Source organism: Hylobates moloch, unplaced genomic scaffold (genome assembly GCF_009828535.3).
Source record: "Hylobates moloch isolate HMO894 unplaced genomic scaffold, HMol_V3 SCAFFOLD_28, whole genome shotgun sequence".
In the NCBI taxonomy this organism is placed as follows: domain Eukaryota; kingdom Metazoa; phylum Chordata; class Mammalia; order Primates; family Hylobatidae; genus Hylobates; species Hylobates moloch.
The window spans coordinates 2,874,890-2,890,520 of NW_026652303.1; the positions used below are offsets into that span (position 1 = coordinate 2,874,890).

At 41.9% G+C, this 15,631-nt stretch overlaps 1 protein-coding gene across 2 annotated transcripts in view; it reads right to left on the reverse strand.

Annotated features, from left to right (window-relative positions):
• The window catches only part of LOC116463167 (pleckstrin homology domain-containing family G member 1-like), a 247,814-nt gene that overhangs the window by 65,542 nt on the left and 166,641 nt on the right, over positions 1-15,631 (reverse strand). For both annotated transcript variants that reach the window (XM_032146150.2, XM_032146151.2), the window contains one exon: positions 7,679-7,779. In XM_032146150.2, coding sequence (XP_032002041.1) covers positions 7,679-7,779 — 101 coding nt within the window. The remainder of the gene's footprint in view (positions 1-7,678; positions 7,780-15,631) is intronic.

Below are 15,631 nucleotides of genomic sequence, written 5' to 3' on the forward strand. Positions count from 1 at the left end.
TGACTAATGTGCAACTGCACATGTGCACCAGGATTGCATCAGTGTGAGTAATGTGCTACTGCACATGTACACTAGGAGTAAGAAATAACTCACAGATTGTGTTTTGTATTCTAAGCTAAATTAGAGTCATCTTGTCTTCAGGGTTTGGATATTTTCTCGTTTCCTTGAGTACTTTAAATATTTTCTCCTTTTTGAGTAGGACTGTTAAAACAATTATAAAATTTCCTACTTGAGCTCAGGTCCCTTAGTTGGGTGGGAAACGAGAGGAAACACTGTTCTCTTTTACAGAACATATCCCATGTGAAGCTTTTCTGACCCCTGATGCGAACTTTGAGGCAGGAATTGTATTATGACCTTGAATCTTCTATTGCTTTACACTGAGAGATTCAAGGATGTGGCCCCTCCCCTTCCGGTCTGAGCAGCACTTCCCTTTCCCATTGCCTAATCAGCTGGCATTTTAACCCACTGCATCCACAGAGACACATATGCATGGAAGAGAAATTACTCCAATAATTTCACTCATACTTTCCAGGCACTGGTCTGGAAAAATCCAGTTGAAAAAAGTGTGGGTAAAAATATCTCTACCATTGTGCAGAAGTCAGACATTTTGGTGGTAGGAAAATGCACTAAAAAAGAAAACGATTCCACCTTCCTTTGCCTTGCTGTTGTATGAATCCCATGATTTCGCTCCCTAAATTACATTGCAAGGAGAAGAAAAAGCGTGGCCCAAAGAATTTCTTTTGTCTTCAGACATGTGTTAGTTGCTCTGTAAAGTCCCCCTCAGACAAAATTAATTGCACATTCCTCAGCATTCTCAAAGCATTCTGTTCCTTCCTTGATTATGTGGCTTATTGCCTCTGTTGTACAATGGTGTCATTCATCCTTACACTATTAGACTAGTCCAGGGTTTCATACAGAGTAATGACTCAATGTAGGTATACTGAATAAAGAAAAAAGTTGAAGGAAAAAGGAAAGTTTTACTCTGATCTTCTGAAGGAAGGAGAGAGCTTAGATGATTTTAATCTCCTAAGAAACAATTGAATGTCTAAAATCAGACATTCAATATGGAGGAATGATCTTTATTTCCTCACTCTTCATTCTTAAAGAAAGGCTCAAATTACAGTTTAGGTAATGTTTCTGTATTCCAAGAGAGGGGTACTTTCTTTTTAAAACTTGGCATTTCTTTTTTGGTTTGCAGTAAAACACGTTGTTGGATTTTAGGGGGCTGGTTCAAATGAGGAAAGTGGTTTCTTTTGACTAACCCAGTTTCCTGACCTTGTGGTTGTTTATTCCAGACACCAAATCAGAGACTTAAATTTCTAGGTTATCATAGGGATTGTAAGAGAAAGAGATATTTGGGTATCAAAAAGAACACAAAAATAAAATTTCAATTGTATTCCAAAACATTTCATGATGGAAGATTTTGTGAAACAGCAATTTAAATCTAGAAATATACCAATACTGAACAAAGACAGGACAAGGAAAGAAATTACATACTATTGTCATTTATGAACATGCCTGAAAAAATTTTTTTTTTTAATTTTAATAATTTTTAAAAATTCTCTTAAAAATATAAATAAATTGGGCTAGGCACAGTGGCTCCCCGCTGTAATCCCAGTACTTTGGGAGGCTGAGGTGGGTGGATCGAGGAGTTCGTGACCAGCCTGGCCAAAACAGTGAAACCCCATCTCTACAAAAACACAAAAATCAGCTGGGCGTGGTGGCCTGTGCCTGTAGTCCCAGCTACTTGGGAGGCTGAGGCAGGAGAATCGCTTAATCCGGGAGATGGAGGCTGCAGTGACCCAAGATAGTGCCATTGCCCTCCAGCCTGAATGACAGAGTGAGACTGTGTCTCAAAAAAAAAAAAAAAAAAAAATCAAACTAATCAGTGCCTAAATATACAAAACATCATGACTGGGTAGGGTTTATTCTAGTAATGTTACATATAATTCAAATCAGGTCCCCTATTAATATTTACCACATTATGAATAGAAAGAGTAAAATCATATGCTAACTTTATTAAAGGCATACTAAGCAATGAATAAAACTCAATATTCACAATAAAATCTTAGCAAAAGAGGAAAAAAGTGTTTGTCTAAATCCATAGCAAACATCACACTTAAGGGTAAAACATTCCTGCTAATGCCAAAAAGAAGATAAGGGTGCCAATGTCTAAACAATATTGTATAGGAAGACTGACCTAAAGCAATAAGACACGAAAAAGACAATAAAGCGTAGAAGAATTGTAAAAGATGACAAAAAGGCTTCCTCATTTTCAGACATCGTTGTCTACACAGAAATCCAAGAGATCTATGAACCACTCTTAGAACAGGGAAGTTGAGAAAGTTTGTTACAGTATTGACATAAAAATCAAAAGCATTGCTAGATGAGAATAATAGCCAATTTAAACAATAGAGAAAATGTTCTAGTCCTAATAACATCAAAAGCTGTAGGTATCTAGGAATAGTTTTAAAAGTTACACGTATTTAAAAAAACATAAAAGTTACATGTATGAATGTGATGGAGAAATTAGAAAACATTAAAGGAAATTTGAAAAGTCTTGCTTGAAGACATGTTTATGGATGGGATGACAGTAATGTAAAGATGTCAATTCTGTTGAAATTAATCTATAAAATTTAATGCAATTTCAATAAAAATCCCAATAGAGTTCAAAGAAATAACAAATTAAAAAAAATTCCTTGACAGTGCAGACTCAAGAAAAGCTAAGCCAGTGTTGAACAAGAACAACGTATGTGGGCTTGATCATCAGAACAGTGGGGTATGGGATAAGAATGGGCGGGCCAGTGAAAGAGAACACAGACCCACACATCCATGTAAGTCTTGTGATTTTTCTTTTTATTTTTTGAGACGGAGTCTCGCTCTGTCGCGGAGGCTGAAGTGCAGTGGTGACATTTTGGCTCACTGCAGCCTCTGCCTCCTGGGCTCAAGCAATTCTCCTGCCTCAGCCTCCTGAGTAGCTGGGATTACAGGCACTCGCCACCACGCCTGGCTAATTTTTGTATTTTTGGTAAAGACAGGGTTTCACCGTATTAGCCAGGCTGGTCTCAAACTCCTAACCTCAGGTGATCCACCTGCCTTGGCCTACCAAAGTGCGGGGATTACAGACGTGAGCCACTGCACCCAGCCAAGAGAAGTACTTTTCAAATCAGTGGCTAGCCATATGAAAATAAGAGTTTAGATCCCCTACTACACACCATGCCTCCATCAGTGTTAGGCATATTAAGGACAAATGTGAAAGACAAAATTTTAAGACTTTTAGAAAAAAAGAGTATATTTATGACCTGAGATTGAAAGGACTTTCTTTAAAAACACAACACAAAACCTACATACTATAAAAAGTATACTTAGTGTAGTCAAACTTACACATTATACAACTTATTTTCAAATAAACCATAATTAAAGTTAAAAGGCATGTCTCATGGTAGGAGATATTTACATCTCACATAATCTGCAAAGATCACTAGCCAGAATTCATCAAGGACTCCTATACAACAATAAGAAAAAGAAATATCCCAATAGAATGGGCAATGCATATGAGCCAGAAAACTGCAGAGGAAATCAAAATGGCCAAGAAGAAAAGATGCTCAATCTTAATGCAATTGGCAAAATGCAGAGATAGATCATCACCAATGGATAATACACAGCAGTTAAATGAACTAGAGCTATAAATCCCAAAAACAATGTTGAGTGAAAATAACCTGTAAGTTGACACCACGTATGCCATGTTTGAAATAGGTGAAAGCATGTGACTTCTTTTATTTTTTGAGACTGGGTGTTGCTCTGTTGCCTAGGCTGGAGAGCGGTGGTGCCATCATAGCTCATTGCAGTCTCAAACTCCTGGGCTCAAGTGATCCTCCTGCCTCAGTCTCCTGTGTAGTAGGACCACAGGCATGTGCCACCATGTCCTGCTAACTTTTTGATTTTTTGTAGAGATGGGATTTCGCCACGTTGCCCAGGCTGGTCTCAAACTCCTTGGCTCAAGCAGTCCTCCCACCTGGGCCTCCCACAGCATGTTACGCATTTTAAATAAATACTTGTATATATAGTAATGGCAACAAAACCATGCTTGGGAAAGAAACACCAAGTTTTGGATGGCAGTTCCAGCATAGTTGTGTACTAAGCCAGATTACACTGGCTTCCCTGAGCCAATTCTGCACATCTCTTCTTAATTCCATGTTCAGTGATGTTGTGTTAGTAACTTGAAATCTGCTGTGATGGGAGTGTTTATACCACAGAAATCAAAAAACATTATAAATTCCAGATCCTCCCTCCCCTTTCCCCAAGCTGGAGAACTGGTTTACCAACACATCAGGGTGCCATTCTCCACAGAGCAGAATGTGACTGGGGAAGGGTATATAACTGGATTCAATAATGTTTATAATATCTTTATGCTTCAAACAAATGTTAAAGCAAATAAGGCACAAAGAAAGGAGTAATATGACAAACTCCCATGAGCCACGCCCGACTCTTTGACGGAATGTCTTTCTGTGATTTTCTGTATTTTGGAAATCTTTATTGAAAAAAGAAACCTAGTCAGTTGAATTTTTCAGGCCAGCATAATACCATTTCTTTACGCCCTCTTTAATTTTAGATTTAAGTCTTGCCTAGTTGGCCACATATATTATTTTGAAAAACTTGGACCTGAACTAATAGGAGCTGAAAGTTATTATTTCAAGCCCCAACCACAGATTCGCCCGATAGGTGTATCTTTGAAATCGATACACCTGTTGATTGGTTGAACCCGGGAGGTGGAGGTTGCAATGAACCAAGATTGCACCACTGCACTCCAGCCTGGGCGACACAGTGAAATTCTGTCTCAAAAAAACAAACAAACAAACAAACAAAAAACAAAAGAGAGAGAGAGAGACAGAGAAAAGAACAGAGATGTAATTCAGGAATGTAAATCTCAGTCATCTAACTTCTGCAGACTGGGGTCCACTGCAAAGATCTCTTCTTGCTAACTTCATTCATTCATTCATTCATTCATTCATTCATTCATTCATTCATTTGAGATGGAGTCTCACTCTGTTGCCCAGACTGGAGTGCAGTGGCGCTATCTCGGCTCACCACAACCTCCACCTCCCGGGTTCAAGTGATTCTCCTGCCTCAGCCTCCCAAGTAGCTGGGATTACAGGCATGTGCCACAACACCCAGCTAATTTTATTTGTATTTTTAGTAGAGATAGGGTCTTGCCATGCTGACCAGGCTGGTCTGTAACTCCTGACCTCAAGTGATCTGCCCACCTCGGCCTCCCAAAGTGCTGGGATTACAGGTGTAAGCTACCATGCCCAGCCTCATTCTTATCTTTCTTTAAATTAGGAGACACATAAAGATTTAAACTCTAGCGATTAAGAGCCCCTCCTGGAGTAAGCCGCAACTTCATGAACCAGAGAAGCAGGGCTCCACTCTGGCAGGAGGGCACATGGCTGAATGCCTGGGGTTTGGAGACAGAGAGGCTCAGATAATGCATATGAAATGAAAATGCATCTCAAGCTCTATGGCCTCTGGCATGGAGCAAGCACTCTACAAATATGCCTCACCACCAACTCACAGCCAAACCACAGAAGACCTAGGCCAGGGGCCTCCCAAGATCTAGCCCTCTTGCCTCTTTCTGGGTTACAGGGCCATTAGTGGGCTCTGGAAGGAGAAACTATGCAGGGGCTCACAGGATTTTATCATCAGCGATTGCGCAGTGAGGGCTGGCTTTCACACCAGCACATTACTAATGAACAGGTACACTCTGGATTCTCTAACTCAGTTTCTATGCCCTTTCTCTATTTTCTTTTTATTTTATCTAGACTGTGTGTCTCAACCATGGCTGCACATTCCAAACACCTGAGGAGCTTTGAAAAATTCTGATGTTCTGGCCCCACCTCAACCAACGAGTCAGAATTTCTGAAGGTAGGATCCAGCTTCCCAGGTGATTCCAGTGGGTAGCCCAGGTTGAGAAATACTGATGCAAAATACACAAACTGTTTTTCAAACTCTGAGTCAAACGAAAAAAGTTCTGGTGCAACACTGACACTTCCTACATCCTAGGCTTTCAGAATTAAAGGATAAGTTATTTCAAGTCAAGGAACATTTCTCCCAGAGGTCAGGCTTGTGCTAGGTGTTGGGATTCAAGGGTGACAAAGGATATGTGAACCCTGCCCTCAAGGAGCTTGCATTTACCAATTTTAGTAAGCCAAGATGGGTAGGACTGAGTTTGCATTTATAGCTGAGTCACAAAATGACAGGGCATTGCAGAATTTTATAATGGGATTTCACTGTCACAAAATCAAGAGCATCATGGGCTTGTATTTTGGTACTTCCTCTGTGCTGGCACTTTAGGTTTATCAGTTCACGGGAGCTTCACTGTAACCATATAAGAGAGATTTTCCTATTTCCGTTTCTTCCTTCAATACAAGTTTGGATGCCTCCTATGGGCCAGACACCATTTTAGAGACTTAGACAGTAACAAAACAGACTCCTGTCCTCGTGGAGCAAGTGTTTTGTGAGTCAGGGTGGAGAGGAAAGGAACGACAGGAATGATATAAAAGTCAATCATATAGTATGTTAAAAATTGATGAGTGCCATGAGAAAAAGGAAAAGCGGAGGAGGTAAGGTATGTGTGGATACTCAGGGAGCCTCAGCCAGAAGAAGGATTTGAGTAAAGACTTGACATACAGGGGTTAGTTAATTTCATTCCATTTAAAGATTCACCCAACACATATAGGGGGCTTTGCTGGGATGCAAACTCACATATGTTGAACACCAGCTTCTGTGCTCTTAACAAGCCTACTAGCTTGTCTTTCTTTTTGTTTTTTTTTTTGAGATGGAGTCTTGCTCTGTCACCCTGGCTGGACAGATTGCAGTGGTGCAATCTTGGCTCACTCAACTTCCACCTCCTGGGTTCAAGCAATTCTCCTGTCTCAGCCTCCTGAGTAGCTGGGGTTACAGGTGTGCACCACCATACCTGGCTAATTTTTGTATTTTTAGTAGAGATGGGGTTTCACCATATTGGCCAGGCTGGTCTCAAACTCCTAACCTCAAGTGATCTGTCCACCTCGGCCTACCAAAGTGCTGGGATTACAGGTGTGAGCCACCATGTCTGGCCCTAACTTTTCTTTCAAGAAGTATTGATATAATAACTTATTCATTCACTCTCTGTCTTGTTTACTATTTTAATTTTCTAGCCTAGTGTCTGCTACATACTTACATTTTTAATTAAACTGATTATTTAAAATTATCAATTCAATTGAATTAATATGTTATGACCTGAAGTATGTATTGTGTGTTTACTGGGTCCAGCCCACTCCCCAGGTAGAAGAAAAGTTATAGAAAATTCAGTGTAGCTGGGGATCCTGGAGACTAAGCAAGTACATATTCTTGGATGTCCTGTTCATGTCATATTGCGGAAGAAAAGATGTCGCTGCCCCACCAGGGCAAATAGGTTTCTTCTCTGAGTCAGGAGGATGGAGAGACAGAGAATATGGAATACATGTGAGACTTATAAGGAAATAAGGATACTTCTAAGTAGAAAGCTTCTTGGCACAATAGCCCACAAAAATGGATGAAGCTGAGTCAGGGGTTACAGGTAGAGTTTCTTAGGCTGCATTCATCTGAGAAATTTTCATAATGCTCCTATGTGAGAACGATCTTTTGGATATTAACTTACCTATTGAAGTGGTAGATATCCTGTATGTTTCCGAAAAGGGCTGATCTTTCTTCGGTCCCCAGGGGAAGTTTTGTTTGGTCCCTGATGCAGTCAAGGTAATCCTGTGAGATCAATGAGAAGGATGCCTTCAACACTCCTGTCCTTTCCAAGTCGTCTTTAATTATGCCCAGTGAATCTTTCATATCTGTTTCAAGTAATTATTATACTAATGTGCTCATTAACTCTGAGAGTACACAGTTGCTCTCTTATTACTGGCCCTAATACTCACCTATTTATAGAACGAAGAGTTTTAGCAAAGAGAAAGAGTTTGGTATACATTCTGTCTACTCCCTAAATATATTAGAGCTTCCCTAGATGGGGCTACAATGACCATAGTGCCGATAACGTCAGTTTTGGTATAACCACATCGTCTGCTGTTTCTTTGACTGATTTGTATGATAAAAACATACTCTAATTCATATAGTGAAAAACCAGAAATAAAAATTCTGAACGGACAGAATTGTTTTAAACATAACCTTTAAGTCACAAAACTATCTGTTGTTAAACTATAGAACCAAATTCTTTTTCAAATACCAACTTATTTTTTTAAGTGAAAAAAAAAAAGCATATAACTTACTATGCTGTGTTAATGAGCCACAGAAAACTCTCAATTGATTTTGTATGTTTTAACATAGAAACAGCTCCCAAACAGACCTGCTGTGGATTCAGACCCATCGTGGGTTAAACTGACATGGCTTTGAAGCTATTTGAACTGCTGAGGAAGAGGAAAGCTGCTTTCTGCCTCTCGTGTGCTAAAGAGTTCATAACTGAGTGTTCCCCTTTCTCTAGCAAGACTTGAAAAAGGATTCTGTAGGAGGCAGGAAAACAATAAAAAGTGAAAACAGCTGAAATAACGTAAAATAAAAAATAAATATAGTCCTTGCCCTAGGCTGAACAATGAAGTATGGCTCCCTCCCAAATGTAACATGGCAATCTGCAGCATTTAGAGGAAGTAACCCTGTGAAAAGCCAGGCAGACCATGAAAATCCCAGCACTGCAGCCGCATTCCAATGTCCGACAGCAAACACTGTTGTGTTTAGATGCAGCTAGAGAAAGGAGAAGCTGAAATGCAAGAACCATTAGATAATTGTTTCTTATACCTTTTATTAATCCACCTTCATTCTCTCATGTTCTTTTGGTTCCTCCGATGCAAAATAGGCAGGGCTTTCATCATTAACTTTCTCAAGTGGCACATTTCACAGTTTGCATCCAATTAGGTTTCGTTCTAGTTCTTTCATACTAAAATCATTGTCATGCATAAACCAATGTTCATAAACCTTTTTTCAAAACAAGTTTTGTGGTAACACCTTTTCTTCTTAAGAAAGTAGTCACCTCAGTAAGAAACTAGATTCAAAAGATTTAAAAGTAGTTGGCATTAAAATCCCCAAATAGCTTGGCCTATTCTCCTTACTGTTATAAATGGAACAATCGTAAGAGCTTGAGTACCTGCATAGGACAGACAGGCCCAAAAAGGGCCCCAAAAAGAAAAACAAATGGAGGCCAGGATTGAAAGAATGGTACATTTTGAACAACACATAAAACCTACACTCTCTCAAAATAAAGAAATATATTCATTGATATTTCTGTTAAATTACACATGGTCCAAAAGGATGGACTAATACTCAACGTGCAGTGAATGTCTGTATTTAATAGCAGCTTAAGACTTTGCTGGACATTTTGGAGGGCATATTGTACACAAAATTAAGAAGGTAAAACAGAAGGATGTAGATGGGCATGAGCCACACCAGCATGGCAGGATGAGGGGCGGGGCGGGGGTGGAGGGTGCAAGCCACATTCACCTGGCTGAATTCAGAGGCTCCGCAGTGGGGCTTAAAGAGAGAATGAACAATCCTTTCTCTCACTTCAAGTGCAAAGCTTGCTCATTTGCAGAAACCTGATACTAAATTCTTCATGTGAGAGAAAGATTGAGTTAAGGGGCTTAAAGAATTTCATCTGGGGTTACAGACAAAGAACCATGGCCTGCATCCAACAACTGATGGCCCATCGCCAGCTCAAAGAGTTTCAAAAACCTCAGAGTCCATGGCAGAGAAACTAAATTTGAAAAGTTGCTTGTTTTCAGAAATTACTGAGAAAACAGATCGTGAGGAGTCCACATTTTTGTGGACCACTCTAGAAAACAGATCAAAGTTGTATGGTCATAACTTGTTCCCCTCACTGATCATAAGTACATCTTTTAAATATAATACTTTAACCCTAGACTAGTTCCTGAAAACTAAGGCAGCATGCCCTGTATTTGCAGCTGTAATCATCTGTAGTGTAGCCAAAATGAGTGGTTTGAAGCTCAGTGATAATAACAGTTCATTCTGCACCCGAAATGACAGAGTAAGGACACCAACGAAACTTATTAGAGCCTGTCATGCTGCTTATTAATTTTATTAGCTTGATGTCAGCACCTATGGTTACCCTACTGTTAACAACTATGAAGGATCAATTTAAAACTTTTGCACTGAAAACAATTATTCTCCAAGAGGATCAAAGAATTTAGCTTGGCGAGGAAAGAAGCAGAGAGTACACACAAAAAACGGCTTTTCACCATTTGAATGATTTTCTGTGATTTAAAATTTCCCCTATTTATTTTCTAATCAGTTTATGTCCTTAAGATCTCTATCATTATAAGATTTGCACATAAGTAGCCTCCTCTAATCAACTTTTTCATTCCTTGTAATATCTGTTATTGAAAATATCCAAGTAGATATCCAAGTAGATCTGACTTGGTCCTATTCAAAGTATGGGAAGTGGGCAGGAGCCAATTTGCAAACTGTTTGCTGCTGATCTACAAGCAGATAAGTACAGACATCAAGTAAGCATGCAGAAACTTTTTACAGTAGTTTACAGAATGATTTAATATCAATCTAATAATAAATTTGTGCTTGTACTTTGTACATCTTATTCTAACTTTTCTAGTATTCTTTTTTAAATTGGATTTTACAGAAGAATTGGTGTGTGACAGATGGAAAGAAAACACACACACTTGCCGCTCACCATGGATAGTTTGAGAAGCTCTGATCCACATAACCACCCAGCAGGGACACGCTATAGAAAGAAGAACTGAGACAGAAGGCAAATTCAGCGCCCTTGGGAGCTTACCTTATTTCTATGAAATGCCCAGAAATAGGTTAGTTAATGGCTCCTCCACTTCCCTTCTTCTTCTGATATCACATTAAAATTTTTTTTTTTTTTTTTTTTGAGACAGAGTCTCACTCTGTCGCCCAAGCTGGAGTGCAGTGGCACGATCTTGGCTCACTACGACCTCCACCTCCCAAGTTCAAGCGATTCTCCTGCCTCAGGCCCCTCGAGTGGCTGAGATTGCACGCACGTGCCATCATGCCCGGCTAATTTTTGTATTTTTAGTAGAGATGGGGTTTCGCCATGTTGGCTACGCTGGTCTCAAACTCCTGACCTCAGGTGATCCACCTGCCTTGGCCTCCCAAAATGCTGGGATTACAGGTGTGAGCCACTGCACCTGGCCCTGAGAAATAATCTTTTTTCATTTCTCCAACCCCTCTACCCTTTCTAGAAAGTAGTCTGTTTATCCAAAAATTTGCCTTTCAAATTTCATGTATTACATTGGGATGCCTCTGAAACTAGATTAACTTACATGTGCATAGTAATTTACAGTTTAAAAGCACATTAACATTCATTTATACAAGCCTTCCTCCCATCTTTTTATTTTGAGGATGTAAGAATGTGTGCCAAGCGCTGTTTTACAGGATAAGAATTAAAAAAAAAAAAGAATAAAACATGATCCCTTCCCCTAGCAAGCTCCCTGTATAGTTGAAGAGCCAAGTGTAAACAAATAAATAGAATACAGTGTTTTGGCAGCAAGACTGATAGAGATTCAGTTCACAAGAGAGGGCAGGAAAGGCGGAAGCGGTCAGTTCCAGGGAGGGGAGAGGCTTCACAGGGAAGGTGAGGGTGGAGCTGAATCTTGAAGGATGGAGTTTCAACACAGCGAAAGGAAGGAGACAACATCTAGGAGGCCAGAAATGGGTAAACAAAGGCACAGGGTAACAAAAAGGACACTAAAAGGAGTTGAAAAGGGCTAGATTTCAGGCCAGCCAGATGTCAGGGTTGAGACCAGCTGGACAGAGCAGGGCGTGCACCTAAACACACAGACCCTTGAGGGTGGGGCTGCACTGCTAGATGAGGCTAAATGGGGGCCGGGACAGGTCATGCAGAATCTTCCACGCTACATAGCTGGTGGTAACCACTGAAGGGTGTGGTGAGATTAAAGATGGTTCCATCATCAATAAAGAAAACAGGGCCGGGTGCAGTGGCTCATGCCTGTAATCCCAACACTTTGGGAGGCAAACGCAGGTGGATCATCTGAGGTCAGGAGTTCAAGACCAGCCTGGGCAACGTGGTGAAACCCCATCTCTACTAAAAATACAAAAATTAGCAGGGCATGGTGGCAGGCACCTGTAATCTCAGCTACTCAGGAGGCTGAGGCAGGAGAATCGCTTGAACCCTGGAGGCAAAGGTTGCAATGAGCTGAGATTGCACCATTGCACTCCGGCCTGGGCAACAAGAGCTAAATTCTGTCTTTAAAAAAAAAGAAAAGAAAAGAAAAAGAAAATAGGAGAGAAGCTATAAAACTGCTGGGGAGGCTGGTTAGGTGATGCACGCAGCAGGACAGGTATGTGCAGACCAACTCCTAACCCTGAGTCAGGTGGAGAGGAGAGGTATTTAATGGGATGTGGAGAATAATAGAAGCACGGAGTCCAGGGTGACAGCATGGTTGAAGTGACTGATCAGCCATGTGGGCTTTCGGTGGAAGGAAGTCTGGGGCTCCTCTCTCTTCGTCACTTCCCACCCTAAGGAGGAAGCTGCTGTTTCGCCAGCTCCCAGGAAGGATGCTTTCTCATCCACTGTGGCATGAGTGAGTTAAAGTCAATGAGTACATGGGGACCCATCTGCCTCCTCTTCCTTTTGGCTGTAGCATGGAGACAGCTGGGCTGCTCCCTCCAGGGAAAAGGACCCATTGGCTTCCCTCCTCTGATTTTCCTTCCTAGGTGGCTGGTGAGGTAAAACCAAGCCAGGGCCAGCTCTAACAGGCCCCATCTGCGGAGGCCTGGGCAGGGCTGTTCTGAGGTTTGGTACCCCCTGGACTGGACTTCTTCAAGCCAAGATGAAAGGTTGAAAGGCATCTCTGGGGGTTTGTGGTGAAAGGAGACAGGCCTACTTTTGGCCTAGTTCATCCAGATTGTAGATTTCCATGTGCTCAGGCTGGCTCATTTTGTTCTTGCTAAGGCCCAAGCTCTAAGAAGAAATATGGGTTTGATTTTCCAGCCATTGTCCTTTGCACAAAGAGTGCCCTTACAGAACATCGTGACTGAAAAGATATTGGTTAAGGGCCGGGCACAGTGGCTCATGCCTGTAATCCCCACACTTTGGGAGGCTGAGGCAGGTGGATCACCTGAAGTTAGGAGTTCCAGAGCAGCCTGGCCCAGCATGGTGAAACTCCGTCTCTACTAAAAACACAAAAATATTAACCAAGTGTGGTGGTGGGCAGCTGTAATCCCAGCTACTTGGGAGGCTGAGGCAGGGGAATTGCTTGAACCTGGGATGCGGAGGTTGCAGTGAGTTGAGATTGTGCCATTGCACTCCAGCCTGGGTAACAAGAACAAAGCTCCGTCTCAAAAAAAAAAAAAAAAAAGAAAGAAAGAAAGAAATGATGAGGGTATGAGCTTTATCCTTCCTGTTGGTGCTCAAAGGAGAATGAGGGAGAAAAACACGTAAAAGAAGTTCATTTAAGTGCTACAAGAATTATTTACAAAGTACTGTGAGAGTACAGAAGAACACACTGCAGATGAAAGAAGCCCTTTATCTTTCTTCCAAATAAGCCACTGAACAGAGTATAGTAAAATGTCCTGCTGTAGCCTATAGATAAAAGTATCAGAAGTCTAATCTTAAGTGAATCTCTTTTCTCTTCTTTCTCTGTGCACATCTAGGGAGGAGGAAGGTACAGCCAAAGAAAAGGGATCTGGGGAATGGTGGTCTCCGGCCACTGCATTAGGCTGGATACAAAAGCTCTTACTGTGGAGACAAAGTATTCCCTGGGTCCATACAGTCTAGACCCCACACCACAGAGAAATGTTCTGAAAATCCAACGTAGAAGGAATGGGACACGATCTTTCTGGCAATAGCTTTGGGCAGGAGGAAGGACCGGGAAGAAAGGGAAGAAAGAAAAAGAGGGGGTTGGGCCGGGCATAGTGGCTCATGCCTGTAATCTCAGCACTTTTGGAGGCCAAGGCAGGCAGGTTATCAGAGGTCAGCAGCTCGAGACCAGCCTGGCCAACATGGCGAAACCCCATCTCTACTAAAAATACAAAACAAACAAACAAACAAAAAAAAATTAGCCCGGCGTGGTGGCGGGCACCTGTAATCCCAGCTACTTGGGAGGCTGAGGCAGGAGAATCGCTTGAACCCGGGAGGCAGAGGTTGAAGTGAGCTGAGATTGTGCCACTGCACTCCAGCCTGGGCAACAGAGTGAGACTCCAAAAAAAAAAGGAAAAAGAGAGAAAGAGCGGGGAAGACAAAGGGGGAAGAAAGATACGACATAGAGGCTGATCTTACTGGTAATGTGTGGAACTCTGTTAATGGCTCTGAGATGCCTGAGTAAAAGAATAAAAAACTGGGTGGCTTCAGCCTCATTTACCGTCTATAATACTTGCAGTACATAAACCATTGGTACAAAATGTCAGGAATGGCCTTCTTGTTAAGCTGTGACAGATGATACATGCGCCTTTTCAGTCTCCCCTCTATTGTTTTCCTACTTCCTCCTGAAAGGGGGAGAGCTGGGAGCTTTCTCATAGTGAGGAGATGGGCCAGCCAGGCCTAGGAAGGGGCAGGAGGTGGCAGCTCTTCCCAGAAAAAGAAACTTGAAACAGGAATTCTGTTAAAAATAGAAATGATGAGTAGAAAGAGAAATACATCTTTGTTTGAAGACAATTAGGAATATTTGTTTGGTTTTCCCCTAAAGATTTTAAGCACAAACACATTTATGAACAAGATATTAAGAAATAGAATTAGTATTAATATGTTAAAGTTCTTAAAGCAACTGGACGCCCATCTTTTCCTACACTTCTGACAATCATTACCGAAATCAATTGTCTTAGGCCAGGTGTGGTGGCTCACCCCTGCATCCCAGCACTTTGGGAGGCCAAGACAGGTGGATCACCTGAGGTCAGGAGTTCCAGACCAGCCTGAAACCCCATCTCTACAAAAATACAAAAATTGGCTGGGCACGGTGGCTCACGCTTGTAATCCCAGCACTTTGGGAGGCCGAGGCAGGTGGATCACGAGGTCAGGGGATCGAGACCACGGTGAAACTCTGTCTCTACTAAAAATACAAAAAAATTAGCTGGGCGTGGTGGTGGGCGCCTGTAGTCCCAGCTACTCGGAGAGGCTGAGGCAGGAGAATGGCGTGAACCCGGGAGGCGGAGCTTGCAGTGAGCCAAGATTGCGCCACTGCACTCCAACCTGGGCGACAGAGCGAGACTCTGTCTCAAAAAAAAAAAACAAAAACAAAAATACAAAAATTAGCTGAGTGTGGTGGCACACGCCTGTAATATCAGCTGCTCGGGAGGCTGAGGCAGGACAATCGCTTGAACCTGGGAGGTGGAGGTTGTAGTGAGCCGAGATCGCACCACTGCACTCCAGCCTGGGCAGATCACAAGGTCAAGTAATTGAGACCATCCTGGCCAACACGGTGAAACCTCCTCTCTACTAAAAATACAAAAATTGCTGGGCATGGTGGCGCGTTCCTGTAGTCCCAGCTACTTGGGAGGCTGAGTCAGGAGAATCGCTTGAACTCAGGAGGTGGAGGTTGCAGTGAGCCATGATTGTGCCACTGCACTCCAGCCTGGGCAACAGAGTGAGACTTTGTCTCAA